The sequence below is a fragment of the Micropterus salmoides genome, unplaced genomic scaffold, assembly GCF_014851395.1.
Source record: "Micropterus salmoides isolate LMB-PRFRI ecotype aquatic unplaced genomic scaffold, ASM1485139v1 Ms_hic_scaffold_17, whole genome shotgun sequence".
NCBI lineage: Eukaryota > Metazoa > Chordata > Actinopteri > Centrarchiformes > Centrarchidae > Micropterus > Micropterus salmoides.
The window spans coordinates 25,371,520-25,386,823 of NW_024040817.1; the positions used below are offsets into that span (position 1 = coordinate 25,371,520).

General features: G+C 39.6%; 1 protein-coding gene across 1 annotated transcript; it reads left to right on the plus strand.

The window, feature by feature from the left end:
• Positions 1 to 2,860: 2,860 nt before the first annotated feature.
• On the plus strand, positions 2,861 to 4,715 carry LOC119906745. Its single transcript, XM_038724081.1, has 4 exons — positions 2,861 to 3,194; positions 3,277 to 3,385; positions 3,488 to 3,661; positions 3,816 to 4,715. Exons 1-4 carry the CDS (start codon positions 3,187 to 3,189, stop codon positions 4,440 to 4,442), a joined length of 918 nt encoding a protein of 305 aa, XP_038580009.1. The 5' UTR covers positions 2,861 to 3,186; the 3' UTR covers positions 4,443 to 4,715.
• The last annotated feature ends 10,589 nt before the right edge of the window (positions 4,716 to 15,304 follow it).

Sequence of the window (15,304 nt, forward strand, 5' to 3'; positions counted from 1 at the left end):
GGACAACTGCACCTGACTGACATGATGATTCAGATGACAAAGGTAAGATCCCCTCCCTAATAATGGACTGTGACCCACCTGTGTCCCAAGAATAGTTACCGGCAGACAATCTTTTGGGTCTCCAGTTAGTGACACAAAGCCTTCTAGAATGAAGGGTTTAAAACAGGGATCAATATCATCCGGTGACTCTTTTTCTGACAGTGGCTTAGTATTAATTAAACCCATGCCTTTTGACTGTGAAATGCTGGGCTGAGTACGTTTATGCTTTAAAGATAAACAATCAGCAATCACATGACCCTTCTTGTAACAGTAGAAGCATTCTCGGTCACCACGTGGAGGTGACTGTGGCCCCCTCGCCTTTTCAAAAGGAGGATGGCCAGGGTTAAGCTTCTCATGTCGCGGGCCTGAACCTCTGTCTGGACGAAAGGAAGACACAAACACATTCTTGTGAGTTAACACAAACTCATCAGCCAAGACTGCTGCCTTAGACAAAGAAGTCACCTTTTGCTCATTTAAGAACACCACCATTTTCTCCGGTAAAGCATTCTTAAAATCTTCCAACAACATTAACTGTCGAAGGGACTCAAAATTATCCTTGACTTCATTAGCAGCACACCAGAGAACCCCCTTTTCACATGCAAACTCAACAAATGTTTGGCCACTGGATTTTTTGTGATTCCTGAATTTTTGACGATACGCTTCAGGTACAAGTTCATAAGCACGCAAAATTGACTCTTTAAGCACATCGTACTGCATGCTGTCAGCTATTGACAGAGAGGAGACAACCTCTTGCGCTTTATCCACCAGCTTGCATTGAAGCAAAATAGGCCACATGTCTTTGGGCCAGTTTAGTGCAGTAGCAATCCTTTCAAAGGCAGTTAAATAAGAGTCAACTTCGGACTCTCTAAAGGTTGGTACTAACACAATGTTTTTACTGACATTGAAACTTTGTTTTCCAGGCACTGTCTGCAAAGGTACTGATTTCTCAAATGTATGTGGTAATGTATGACCAGCAGAAATTTTCATGGCTTCCACATCAAGCTCCCGTAATCGGATTTCTTTGTCAACCTTCAGCTTGCGCAGCTGTAATCGAAGCTCATAATCTGCTTTACGAACAATCTCCTTTTCCTGCGCCTCCATCTGAAGGCGGGCTAGGCGAAACTTCAGCCTTGTCCTTCCGACAAGAATCAATTTTGTCAAGAGTGGGATTTTTTGTAAAGTCTTCTAAATCAAAACTCATTTCAACTACAAGGTGTCAGACACGTTACCACAGTTTAATACAACAGTGCACCGTCACCTAATTTGACAAATCACCCACTGCTGTGTACAGCAAGAAAGCACCTGAGTGCGCTGATAATCAAAAGCAAACCCCCTGGTACCTGCCTAGCTTTAACTAAAACCTATGTATCTTCTGAGACATACCGGGCCCGAGGCGTCTTTAAAAGCTGAACTTCAGTGATCCTTAGCCTTGCAGCCGAGGACCTGAAATGCTTACCCCCACCAGAGAAACATGTCTCCACCCAGAGTCATCTCGAAAATTAAAAAGGCAAAATAATAAATGAGTCAACCGGTGGAAGGACAGACAACTCTGTCCAGCTGGAACACTCCCTAACTCACCAGGGTTATCACTGAAACTTCAGGTCAACAGCACTCAGAAACTATAGTTGCAGTTTACTCACCAAGAACAAAAGGAACACAGCAGTCCACAATTTAAACCAACTAAAGATTAGCTACAAAATCCAGAAAAAAAAGAACAAAATCATCCAGTTGAAAATAGATCCCGGACGAGCCCCCAATATGTTACGACCCCGGCTCGAGGTGTGCAACATAAAAGAAGTGCCGATACGAAGAACTCAGCAGATGAAAGTTTATTCAACAAACTACAATGTGTAACAAAGGGCTGTGGTACACTGCTGCTACAAACAAGGCTGATTGCATGGGGTGAGAGACCAAACTCTTCTAGGGTGCTCCTTTTATTTCGCATGTTCCATCCTGGTTGGCCAGCTCCAACCTCCTTTGTCATCCTTTCTCCCAGTCACCCACTCAACACCTGAGGAGAAATTAGTGGTGGAGGAAAACAAAACAAAAACAGGCCTGCTTGGCATGTCACACTAGGGAATACGCTGCGGACAAACTCTCGGAAACTCAGATAAATCTGTCGATATAGAGATGTGACGTCGGCTCAGATTTGTTGTTGTAGTACTGTAGCCCCTATGGTGGGCTTTGTTAAATAAAAAACCCTAGAAAATAGCACTGGGCGCATGAAACTTTTGAGCAACTAATAATGCTTAAGGTGTTTCGTAGAACTAGACATGTGATTGCACTGCTGTGGCCGCAATGGCGGGCGATGTGAAAAGATAAACCCCAGAAAACAACACAAGTCACGCATAATCAACAACATACCTCTACCCCAGAAAACACTTGACCTCTCACACAAATAACAACTCACCACCAAGAAAGCAAGACTCTCTGCACAATCTGCTTTCAAGTATATAAGGCCAAGGATTATAATACGCTATACTTTAATTAATTTATTTGTATATAGATAATATCATGAATTTCATAGGCTCCTTAATGTTTGTGAGGAACATAAGGAGCAGGAGCGCGCAAAGCTGGCCTTTATTTACTACTCTTCTCTGTTCAGTAGTGAGTTAACCTGTGATTTTCCAGTAGAACAGAATAACTCTTTCGAAGGCAGCAGCTTCACTGTTTGATTCTACGTGACATCATCGGAGAAATCTAAGGAGGGGTAGTTCAGAGGGAAGGGCTTCATTTCTTTTCTCTCGGTTTCACTTATTCCTTACTTACAATGTTGAATAGCTGCTTTTATGTGGTTTCCTTTGTAAATATTTTAAATTATGGTTCATTCTACATTGCTAATTTAATGTCTGGTGTCAGTGAAATGTGTAATTGTTGTAATGTGTTTTACTATAACTTCCGCACCACCAAACTGCAGAGCAGTGTTTTCCCACCAAGCTATGAGACTTTCAAATCAAATGAATCCTCCATGGAATATAGTTTAGAGTTTTCCTTTCTATAATTGTATTTCTATATTGTATATTGTCTGCTATGTAGCAGAAGGGAGTTACAAACCACATTTTATTTTACAACCCTGTTCTAATGTGACCGTTAAACCTACCTTGTACCTTGTATCATTTCCATTTGCATCTGGAGGCTGAACGGAGGATGATGAGGTGAGTCAGCTGGTTTACTGAACCACAAGTTGTTACTGTTGCTTTCTGCTTTTCAATTCCCACAATTTGTTTATTCTTTTAGAGAAGAAGAGTTTCTGATACAGGAAGACCATTTCAGAAGGAATGCTTTCTTGATTATCAGTGAAATGGTGAAAATGAGTCCAAAGCATCCTTCAGTGTTAGTGGATGAGGTTTGTCTGATGAGGACTGAAAATTTCTGGTTCTGGACATAATGCATGGGTGTGTGTCATCGTGTATTTTCTATAAAGAATACTTGTGTTTTGACTTAACAGATTCTTCACAGCATTTTCTTTTTGGGACACATCAAGACTCCTCAATATTCCCCAAAAGATATTGTGAGTGATGACAACGTGCTAAATTTGTTGAAGGGCCGCTACCCTCAGCCTTTTAAACTTTTTTCCTCTGAACTACCCAAGCGGAGTCCAATTTCATGTGTGCTCGACATGGTGAGATTATAGTTAGTCAAAAGATTATCCAATTCTTCCTTATTAAACATATTAAGTGTAGAATTACTACTTCACCTCAATACAAAGCATGATTCTGTAAATGATACTGCACATGTGGGGATAACAGCAGCTTAATATTTGTGATTGCTTGCAGATTGTCAATCTGATGGGACAAGAGAATGAAGACACAATAATAGAAGAGCTGCAGAAGCTCATCCGTCAACTGAAGGAGGATGAAGCAAAAGATCTGGTCTCCTCCACCATCTGTGTCTCCCAGAAAAACAAGGACCCAAATTCAGACAGGTACTATGGAGTCTCCATGTCCACTTCTGGCAGGGATCCTGGGCGAATCATGATTGCTGCGTCCTGCCTTAGTGCCTGGGACAGTTACGTAGCTGGTGCAGTGATGACCTACTATCCAAAGAAGACACAAAAGCCATATTTTGATGGAACCATTAAACTTCCAGAGCAGGTCAGGTGTCAGGCGTTTAGCTTAAGTGATCTAAGAGAAATGCCTCCTTGCAGATCATGTGGGAATTTGTTTGGTTTGACAACAAGTGAAAATAGGGAGTGGCCCTATGGCCACTGTGCCGAAGCTGAAAGTGTGAACAACTTGCTTAAATATGAGGCAGAAGTGAGAGAGCAAGCACAGCCAAAATCTAAAACAGCCACAGATGAGAACAGGAAAAAGGCTCAAGAGAGTGTCTTGAAAGAGCTTACAAATCTTCTGAAAATGCAGAAATTTACATGGGATAAACATTTCTACACCCCACAAGTTTGATCTTTGGGGAGTTCTTATGGTTCATTATTATATAGTAACCAGATTGATCTCAATGGTTTTGATTCCTTATCAGTAAAAACTTCTCTGTAATCGTGCTTTTATCATAACAAATGATTAATGCTCCAGCTACCCACTCCTGTTACATTAAACATATGAATCACATGGCAGAATCACAAAGCCAGATGTCTGATAACTGTAAGAAAAAAGCATGCAGAAAGATGCAAATGTTGATGTATTGATCGTGTTATTAACAATAAATAATGGTGGGGTAAACTGTGTTTTGATTTGACCTCCTGCAACTTCATCTAAAGATTCTTTAGTTAATGTATGGAATAGCTTGTCCCTATCCAACCCTACATACTGTATATGGGGTGACAACTCCAACTCTTAGACAGTCATACCAGTCATTCCTCTTAAATGCTAAAACATGACTTCACCAAACTCCTTGACTCTCTATTAGGCCACAGTAAACAGATCTTTTGTTTCTGGTCCCCTGGTCCGTGGCATGGGTGCTTTAGCCGCACTTAACACCTGGCTGCAGTTAACCTGCGCTGCCCGCAGCTTAGCTTTTGTGGACAACTTTGTTCTCTTCTGGAATCACACAGCTTTCTTTCTTCACGATGGCATTTACCCCAGTGGCCTGCACTCATGCACTCTAACCAACAGTTTATTTAACATAATCATGAACTCTCCCGCACCCTGACAACCTGCCATCGCATGTCTACAAATCCACGCTCGTTAAATTATTATGTTACACTGACTGCATTCAGCCAACATGATATGTCAGAGTAAGCTCGCCTACTGGCTTCCCAATAACTATTTGTGTATCTTCCACCAGGAGGCTCAGCAATGTCAGCATAGCTAAATTTATTGGAAGATAATTAAAATGGTGAGAGTGTGCTGAATATTATAAATAAGGTTGTGACCACACTTTAGTATTGTAATGTATAAATATATAGTAGTATATACTTATAAATAGTACATTTTTATACCCTGTATATATGTTTTCCAACCCTGTAAGGAACTTTGAACTGCCCTGGTGGATGAATTGTGCCATCCAATTAAAGTTACCTTGCCTTGTCTAGTGGGCTGTGGAGGACAACATCACAGGAAAGAATCTTAAACAGAAGTAAGCATGAAACATGAAACTGTTCAGGACACCATTGTAAGGACTACTACTCTAACTGTAAGGAACAAAGTAGTGACTGAGATGAAATCGTGGGTCCAAATGTGAAGTGTTCCAAGACAGCAACCAGAATACATCAACCAAGCAATACTCTGATCTACAATGCTGTAGACCTGTGCTTATCTTTTATGTTCAAGATCACATTTATCAAAAACTTACTGAAGATAAAGTTGGAAACAATATAACACTTTACAGTCTCCTAAAATATAAAGTGTTGGACAGAATACTAACTGCATCTCTCGACCAGTCCAGCTACAGAATATTTTGTCTCTAGTGGGGGGAACTTTAGCAACAGCATAAAATAAAAAAGAATATGAGCCTTACCCTTAAGTGTTTGACATTCTTGCAACACATGGATGATGTTGAAGGTATCTCAAGAACTAAGGGTAGATAAGTCATACTTATGTTTTAAATAATCAAATGATTTATGTATATTTACACATATAAATGTTCTAATGTAAGAATCAATTTTCCATTCATTCCGTCCAATGCTTTGCTTTGGATTTCCTCAAATACTATACAAAAATGAACTATGTGAGATAGAATTAGGAGAAAAAATGTTTAGAAGATGACTTAGTGGATGGGCAGTGAAAGGGGAAGTTGAAAATCAAGATTAGATAAATACAACACAGTTCATTTCAAGTCATTTATTTTAGCTTATTGGATTTATCCAAAGGTCATCCAAATGTTTGTATGTTGCATTCACCTGTTCTCATCCTCAAGCAGGGATCTGAAGTGGCAAACAGGATGTGATAGAGCGTGGAGTAATTTATATACTTTTTTGAGAGGCTTTGTTCACCATGTAACATTTCATTTCTGGTTTCATAGTTGATATATTGTGTATTGATGTAGCCAGATTCCAATTAACTTTGTTTTGTAGGAGGGGCTTCTGGTATAAAAGAAGGAGGCAGAGGCTCCTCTCGGGAGAACAGCTTTGGCCTGAGAGGGCACATGTGCTAGAGCCTAATAGTCAGTTTTTTTTGTGTGTTGTTTAATATCCGTTTGCAATGATAATTTGAGTAGTTTGTATTTAGTTTCCTCATTGTTTGGTTATTTGTTAATTTTCTATATATTTTTGCAATAATTCACACTTGCACTACTGCACTTTCCACGTGTCTGGTGAAAAAATAAATTGAACTCCTGAGTCCATGTCTCCTCCTTCCACCATGGGGCTAAACATTATTCTGTTTATGGCTTATTAGATATATGTATTGTGTTTTTATCCTCAACCTTTCCACTCCTATACCCCTTATGTTAGTCCGTCCACATTTACTAGCGTTTAGGTCAGAGCTGTGAGATTGTTCTGGTGTTTTCCTCTCTTGTTGTTCCTCTCCTCTCCTGGAATGTTCATTCAAGGCAAAGAGAGGATCTCTGTTCCCCAAAACATAGAAACCTACACTGTGTAAATGATGATGCATCCCTTTGCTCGGGGCCAAACGCCCGAAGCTGCCCTAGGCGGCAGGTCTCTGGGCCAGCTGTCTATGTATTTTGTTGAATAAATTCTTCAAAGACAACGGTTGGTTGTAACTCTGTAATTATTTGCTCAACCCCTCACCAGGAATATAATTTCCACAACACTGCACACTTGTTTCTAATGGTGTGATCAAACCAATATGTGGTCCAGTCCCTGGCCAGCATAGTGGCAATGTCACACTTTGACCAACATGTAAGGGACAGGTTCTCTACTTTCATTCAACCTCGGGGCAATGTCAGCTTTCACGGTGGTGTCCCGCTAAGCAAGTGGCTCAACATCAACCAGCAACCAGTAATTCATAAATGTTTACCTTCAACCATACAGCCCTTACTTCAATCCAATAAAGGAATATTTATTTGCCTGGTGGTGGAAGATATATGACCGAAATTCATTTACCAGGGAAATCTCTTGCATGCAATGGAATTGGCCTGTGATGACATAGGTGTGGAGTGTTCTTACAGTAAGGCTGCATGTGATGTAGATGAAATCCTCTGGTCGGACCCAGCACAAACTTTGATTTTGCGGCTGCACAACATTTTTGAGTGTAAATGTGTAGGCTTTTCATTTAAAGTTTTCTTACAGTACTGTATTGTTATGCAAGTGCTGAATATACAGATATTCAGTACTGTACTTACAGTATACTATATATTTACTGTACTAAGTTCTGATCAATACATTTTTTTAAATTGGAAAATGTGTTTTCTACATGCAAAAAAAACAATTTTTCTGTAACTACATGCCCTGGACGCTGTGTTCTTAATTTGTGATGTAGCGTTTAAATAACGCTCTGTAGTGTTTTACCTATTGACTGGCTGTGTTTATGCTTTGAAAGCATTACTTGTTGTTATTTTGAGCATATAGATCACATGGATTTGAGACAGTTGTTTGATTTTTGAATCAGGCGTTTTGTGAATGTAGTTTAAAGATTAGGTTTTGTGTTTAAAGTTACGAGAAAATGGATGAAGGTTTCAAGAAATGTGTCTCAGCAATTGTGAAAAACTGTAATGACATGGTGATATTGGCAAACAGTTGGGTGAACATTCCTATGGAGGCCCAGCATTAGAGTTAAATTATGTTGTGACCTATCATTATGTCAGTATTCCTAATGTCAGTCAGTCATTCTCTAAGCCAGACCTAACTTCTTTTTAAACATCTTTTGAATCCTACACCTCAGCGAAGAGCTCTGCTGTTTAATCAGACCTGCATTGGCTAACCCAGACTCGTGGCCTGACTGGCTTGATAGACAGTTCAGTTTGAATGCTGTGGCCCACTCAGTAGTCCAGCTGCCAGTACTGCTTATGTGCAAAATTAACAGCTTGAACATTGTGGGAAAAGCAATGTTTCATACATTATGTTGTTCTGTTAAGAGATGTTTTTTTTTTTCCTCCAAGGTCCACGTGTTCGGTTACGGAGCAGACAAAAATGGAAACTCAAAAAAACCCAAAGTTTAAAACTGGAATACATCCTGGAAGTCATGAGTATGGAATTATCGAGGAGCTAGCTGAGCAACAAAAGATCAAGTTTTTTACAGGGAGGAGATCTTTCTCTTAGCATTTAAACTATTCATAAACTTGATCGCAAATAATTTGCCATGCAAAACAAGAATGAGAAGACTAACTGCCTAGCTGCACAGGGAAAGTTAAGAACAAAAAAAATGTTTAATGAATGTGAATGATACTGTTGAGTGTTTTTAAACTATTCAAACTGATTCAGTGAGATTATCTATAAGGTGAAAATTGCTCAGATCCACAGAAATGTAGGGTAACAGCTGTTCTAGGCTGAAAGCAGAAGGAGAAAATATTGTATAGAATGGAAACACAAAGACAATGAGAGTAGTATCTCGATGTAATGAATGTTTTGCCAGCTATTTAAGTTCTAAAATTTGAAAATGACAGCGTGTTACAATGCATAGACCATTGATTTGTTTCTTGAAAACTGTTATTATGTGATGACATTTACATAACTATTTTGTCTGCTGAAAGATTGTGATGGATTATTTAAACGTGTTAATGACTGTGCCAAAATGTTACCTCATTAAATGTATTTAAGTACGATGGCGCATTATTGACATTGTAGGTAAAAAAAACATAGGGGAGGGGGGAAAATGCTTGGGGGGGAATCAAAATTGATGTGTTATTTTATTTTATTTATGTGTTTTATTAAAATGTGTTATTTTATCACTGCAAAGCACTTTGTAACTTTGTTTTAAAATGTGCTATATAAATAAAAGTTATTATTTGGCAAAAGGTTTTGTCTAAAGCAAACTACAATAAGTTGACCTCCACAGGAACAAAAGTTGGAAACTGTACTGCAATTCAGACAGAAAAAAATATCAAAACTGTGATCAGACATATACAGGGTTTCAACTGTGCAACACACAAATTAATTAACAATAAAAATAAAAAAGCTCTCTGTTCAGAGGTCCCTTATCTTTCTTGTCTTTATAAAAAGTTTAAACTGCAAAGATTTGAAAGGACACCAACAATTTTTGAAATTGGTATGAATGAGAGTACCATATTTCTGTATATTGGATGAAAGAGTTTAAAATTAGGCCTATCAAGCTGCCATTACACATGTTTAAACATAGAGGGTGCTCTTATACTTCTTACTGTAATAACTGGAAGTCAGGACATCATCACCCCACCGATGTGGGCAGTGAAGTCATAGTACAGTCCACCCCTGTAGGTTTAATATTAACTCACCATTAAACAGTCACTTGTTGTCAGCCAGCTTCCTTCCTTCAGTATGTCTATTTATTAACACACAAATACAGGAAGTTAAGACATGTTTAATTTGCATGGATGGGATATAGCTATTGATGCAAAATCAATTACAGAACATGGCATTAAAAAACAAACAAAGTTGGTGGACACTAAATCTCCAGTCAGGTGCCATTGAGCCATTGCAGAAGAACAGGCTGGAACATATCATACATAAATGCATGTGTGCATACAAAAGAATTTACACATGATCTCATTCACACATATATGGACGTTTACATGGACACATCCATTCGTTCTGAGCTGACTGTAAGTAAGGAGCAGGCTTCAGATATGACATCTGAATTTTCAGATAAGAGTCTGGATGATTTTGTTAGAAGTTGTGCCAACGTTCCTAAAACCATTACAACTCAGACAATGCTGCTTTAATACATTGAATATGGTTTTCGGCCTATGAAACTATGGACTATCAAATGAAACACATTTAAATAAGACCTATACCTATGACTCTGAATATTATTATTGTTGACACAATAAAGGAAAACACTATCTCAGCTCAAGAGGCAATATAACCTGTCTAACAACTTTTTAAAAAATATTTGAAAATATGGTTTTCTTAGAACTACCTTGGGACTCAAAAAAACTGATCAGTTAACAAGAGAAGCTGCTTTACAAGCAACACATGAGGCAATCAAGACCGGGAGCACACACGCACACACTCTTACATACATACAGGCAGCTAGAGTGAAGCATAGGTGATACAGATGGGCAATCGGAACGACAGGAGACAGAGCTTGATCTAACACCAGGGGCGAGTTCAGTGGCGACAAAACGTTTATTTCAACAGATACGGTGGTGCCTCGAACACCTTGTTGTGTATGCTTGCTGCATTTTCCTGCCTTATTAACACCTCTTTGTTTACAAACTTATCACAGCTGATTGGGTTACACCTGCGACACGCCCACCAAACACAAGAAAACATACCTCAAAGCCTGTTGCACAACGTTGCGAGGAAATATGTCGTTCAAACCGAAAACAATGCAGACTGGTGCAAAACGTTTTGAGATTGAACTCACCCCATGACATGACTAACCTTACCTGAACAGAGGGCTGTTTCACAATACGAAGATAGCGGATTAAGCCAGGATTTTCCAGATATCCTGGCTGAATAAAGCCCTGATTCGGTTTCACGAAAGCAGTAGCACATAAATTACCATGGCGATTTATTCTGTGCAGCTAGCCTGCTCCAGACCAGGCTAACAGGCAGGCTTAGTTAACCCTGGTCCCTTATCTATTCAGTTTGTGGTCACGCCGATTGGAAACCAACGTGTTATTCCATTTTCTTATGTATGAGTTTTGCATATTTTCATTAGCCTGCATTAAAATAGAAGTTTGTGGTTATTAGGTTTCATAATTTATACATAACATACTTTGCACATGAGCATCAGCAAGTACATTTACGTGGAATGAAAGGACATGTAAAGAAAAATTATAAATAAAAGAAAAAGTAACACGGGCAGAGCAATAAAACAACGAAAAAAAGTGTGGCAGACAATAGTGGACCAACTGAATGTGTGAGTATCCATAGTTTCAATCCAAAATCCTTTGAGTGAACAGTCTTTCAAGTGTTCGAGCTAAAGTCGTTTCGAGCTTAAATTTGTCTCGAGCTAACAATCTCTTTCAACTAAGTCGTTTAAGCAAACAGGTCTTCAACAGTCGTTTCAGGCTAAAATCATTTCGAGCCAACAGTTGTTCGAACTAAAAGGGGCTTTCGGCACTGGGATGCCAGAGCCCACTGTGGCTCATTTCCAGTCATTGTCAATCTGACTGTGCCACTGGTCAAGTGAACAGAAGTTTCAACTAAAGTTGTGTCGAAGGAACAGTCGTTACAAATTAGAAGGGGCTTTCGGCACCAGGCCGCCAAAGCCTCCCGCTGCTCACTTCCAGTCCAGAGTTTGGGGGTTCTATCAGGATAGATGGATTGCAGCAGAATGGTCGCCAAAACCTTAACATTAACAGCATAGCTCTCTCTCCTGCCACCGTCACAACGTAATCGCATCACTTAGTCATCCCAAGCCTTAAAAGCTACATTCACTCACAACAACACTGCGTTCTACTTAAAGCAACCATATAAATTGGGCCAGCTTACACTAGTCTTTTCCCCGGAGTCCAATGACCCGAATTTAGATATATTTACCATGAAATTTGTCTAGAATTTAGACAACTTTCATGGTAAATATAGTATTTCTACTTTCCTTAAGTGAAGGAAAATTATGCTAATTTTGAAAACAATCATTAACTGATTGTGCAGGTGGATGTTGCAGTGGTATAGTTGTTTTCTTTTCCTATGGAGAAAAGATGAGCCATTTATAAGCCTGACCGAGGTTGCTAAATACCTGGTCTCACCAAGGTGTCCTTGTGAATTTTAGGAGGTTGAAATAAGAATCACTTTTGTCTCCTGAGCTTTAGAAGAGCAACTACTGAGCAATAAAAGTTTCCTCTGGGTTATGCATTTTTTGGTTATCAGCTTTCTTGCATTACATTGTATTCACCAGCAGACAGTGGTGTGCATTTTCTGAATGAAGCGTCGAGTACTGAATCATTTTTCGACACAATTGTGTCAGAAAGCAGTCATGCTTCGGACATCTAGCTACATTCCAACCCGATACCTTCACATGAAAAGCAAAATCGTGTAATAATGTTCCAAGCAACAGAGAAAACAGCTGTGTGCTTCATTTCTAAGTGAGGTTACAGCCTATTGACGATAAGGCAGTAAAAATTTGATTTATTAATAAGTGATTTAATTGAAAACTACATATAGCCCCTTTCAAGCCTATGGTTCAAGCACTTGTACGAGCACACGCCTGGTTGCAATCTTAAAAGTGCACTGCTAGTGGCTGCTGAAAATTCGGCTACATATTGCCCCTTTAACACAATTTTAGATTTCTGTGTGGTTTTCTCTGCTCCAACAGTGATTTTAAAGAACCAGTGTCTTAAAGTCCTAGGGCTCTGAATATCCCCTAGGTGCCATTGTCGGCTTTTCAAAATGTTTTATGGATGTATGTTCAAAATGTTGACTAGTTCTGTTGCCTAAATCTAACCACACCAGGGACTCAGGATCCAAACCCAAGTCGCTGGTATCAAAGGCTTGTGTTTTGTTCCCCCCACCATCCCTCTCAACCCCCTTCCTACAACATCCATACAGCATTAGAAATGTAATTTCTTGGACAGCATTTTAATATCAACTAAAATACCGTGACAGTTCACCAGAGTTACTTGCCAAAAACAAGACACTGATGAATAGGCTTAGTTAGTTCATTATGAGTGAGTGGGTCTGAGTGTGGATGGAGGCTACAAAGAAACAAAAGAACGGAGGAAGGGGAAACACCACACAGCCAGACGTGACTGCTTTTACAGTCAGCCATAGTCAGTATTCATGGAAAAAGTAAAGGGCTGCTGAGGCTCACTTCAAAGAAGCTCCGTCACAGAGCCGTAGTGCAAGCATGACTTTGACAGGCGGAAGGAGAAGTAGTTATCAACAGTATCATTAGACCATCCTGGTGACAATAAGATAGTTATGATAAAATACACACTCACTCCAAATGACTGTATTTTGATCCTTTATGAGTATTGATGCTAGAGCAGGAAACGTTTGTATCAGAAATATTGATACTTTTACTAGTCGCACATCACTAATGCAGATACTGCCGGCAAAAATCATCCTTCTTTGTGGTAAGGTTCTACTTTTGTACTTCACAAATTGACTGCTGTGTTAATGTGAAATGACATGTAGAGAGCACAGCTGTTAAGCAGGTCTTAATGTTTTGTTCTTTGCTGTTCTTGTTTAATAACATTTTATCATATACAGCTCATTGGCTGAATATACAGTAGTGTTTATGTATTGTTTCTGATCATGTAATGAAAGAAGTGAGCATTAAATGGTTGGGTTTCCTTGTGGGAAAACATTTCACCTGAACGTAAACGGTTAGCATTATCAGAACAGTGAGACATGTCATTTTGTGTTTCAGCAACTTTGAACAAAATAAAAAATCTGGTAGTTAATTAGAGGTTAATTTTGCTTTTATATAAACAAAATCATTTTTCCCCTTTTACAGATGCTGTGATAAGGCAGTTTCCAAATACCGCAGTCTGCTGTGCAAGCCCTCATTCACAGAAAATGCAACAAGCACTACTCCGACCCTCAAGAAGAACTCCCCCCTTGAAGAATAAATATTCTGACATTTTTCAGATTCAGTGTTTGGTTCCACCAGTGTTTGGTTGTACTGTATGCTTGGACGGAGTACCATCTCTAAGGTTTAGTATGTGCTTGGACTGACAGACCTCGCTCTCAAAGTTGTATGTTTGGTACTCTGTAGACCTGTGTTCAAATCTGGGCAGGGTGACTGCTCTCGCTCTTCGCTGCATATGCTGTCAGAAGTAGGATGGCTTGCTGTGAGGTCATCAGAGGTGTGCCCATTGTGTGAAGTGTATGAGGGACCATGATGGGTATTAATGTGGATATGTATAGTATACTCTTAAGCAGTGTTGGGCAGTAACGTGTAATAATATTACTTTTCCCAGTAACTATTAGTGTAACTAATTACTTTTCTAAAACGGTAATATTATTACTAGTTACTAAGGCAAGTAACGCCGTGTTACTCGTTACTGAACGCACCATCCTTCACGTAAATCCACGACTGTGCGACAGCTCAGCGGTACTGGACTTTGTTGTTCATGTCCGCTGACAGCCAAACACTAAATGAAGAAAGGCGAACCAGGGAGAGAGGAGTTCTTTCCACAGCTGTAAGTAGCTGCTGCCATTATTGTGTCAGTCTAAAGTGTAATGTATACTTCTGCGTCAAATCGACAGCGTAGGCTACGGGGCTACGCGGTCACCTGACGTGCACCTCCTCCAAAATGTAACTACATGTCGAGTCGACGCAGACCGTCGCAATGCCTCCGAGCCGACCGGAAGTATCCCGCGCTTTGAAGTAACATTTACTAGCAGCCAAAACGGCGGCTGTAACACGGTGAATCAATATATTTGCTCTTATAAACAGGCTACATGTACAGTACAACAGCTGTTAAACAGCTGTAAAAGTTGGAATTTACTTTGCTTTATTTTTTTTATTTCAGCCGGTGTCGTACGAAACATTAGGTCTAGGCTATAGGCCTATGCTTTGTAAAAACCACACTCCTTGCTGCTGTTATGGATAGGCTATGATGTTAGTTAAAAAGTCGGGGGGGACTACTTTGTTTGGGGGTGAAGAGGGGTGGTAGGGAAAGAATAACTATAATTGCGATAGTTATCAACGCGGACTGCCACATATTGATTTTCCAAATTTTTACAAGGCGTATTTAAAATAATTTTTTATTAAGAAGCTGTGTTGAGGAGCATATATTCGTGCTGCACTTCCTGGCTCGCTCCCTCTTTCTCTCTCTCTATCGTCAACACTGCTGCACAAACCTGTCCAACGTTAGA

What these genes read in the sequence shown, in the direction of transcription:
- LOC119906745 (XM_038724081.1), top strand. An exon ending in CTTCAGTGTTAGTGGATGAG is followed by an intron (nt 3,386 to 3,487) that starts GTTTGTCTGATG and finishes TTGACTTAACAG; the next exon opens with ATTCTTCACAGCATTTTCTT. An exon ending in TTTCATGTGTGCTCGACATG is followed by an intron (nt 3,662 to 3,815) that starts GTGAGATTATAG and finishes GATTGCTTGCAG; the next exon opens with ATTGTCAATCTGATGGGACA.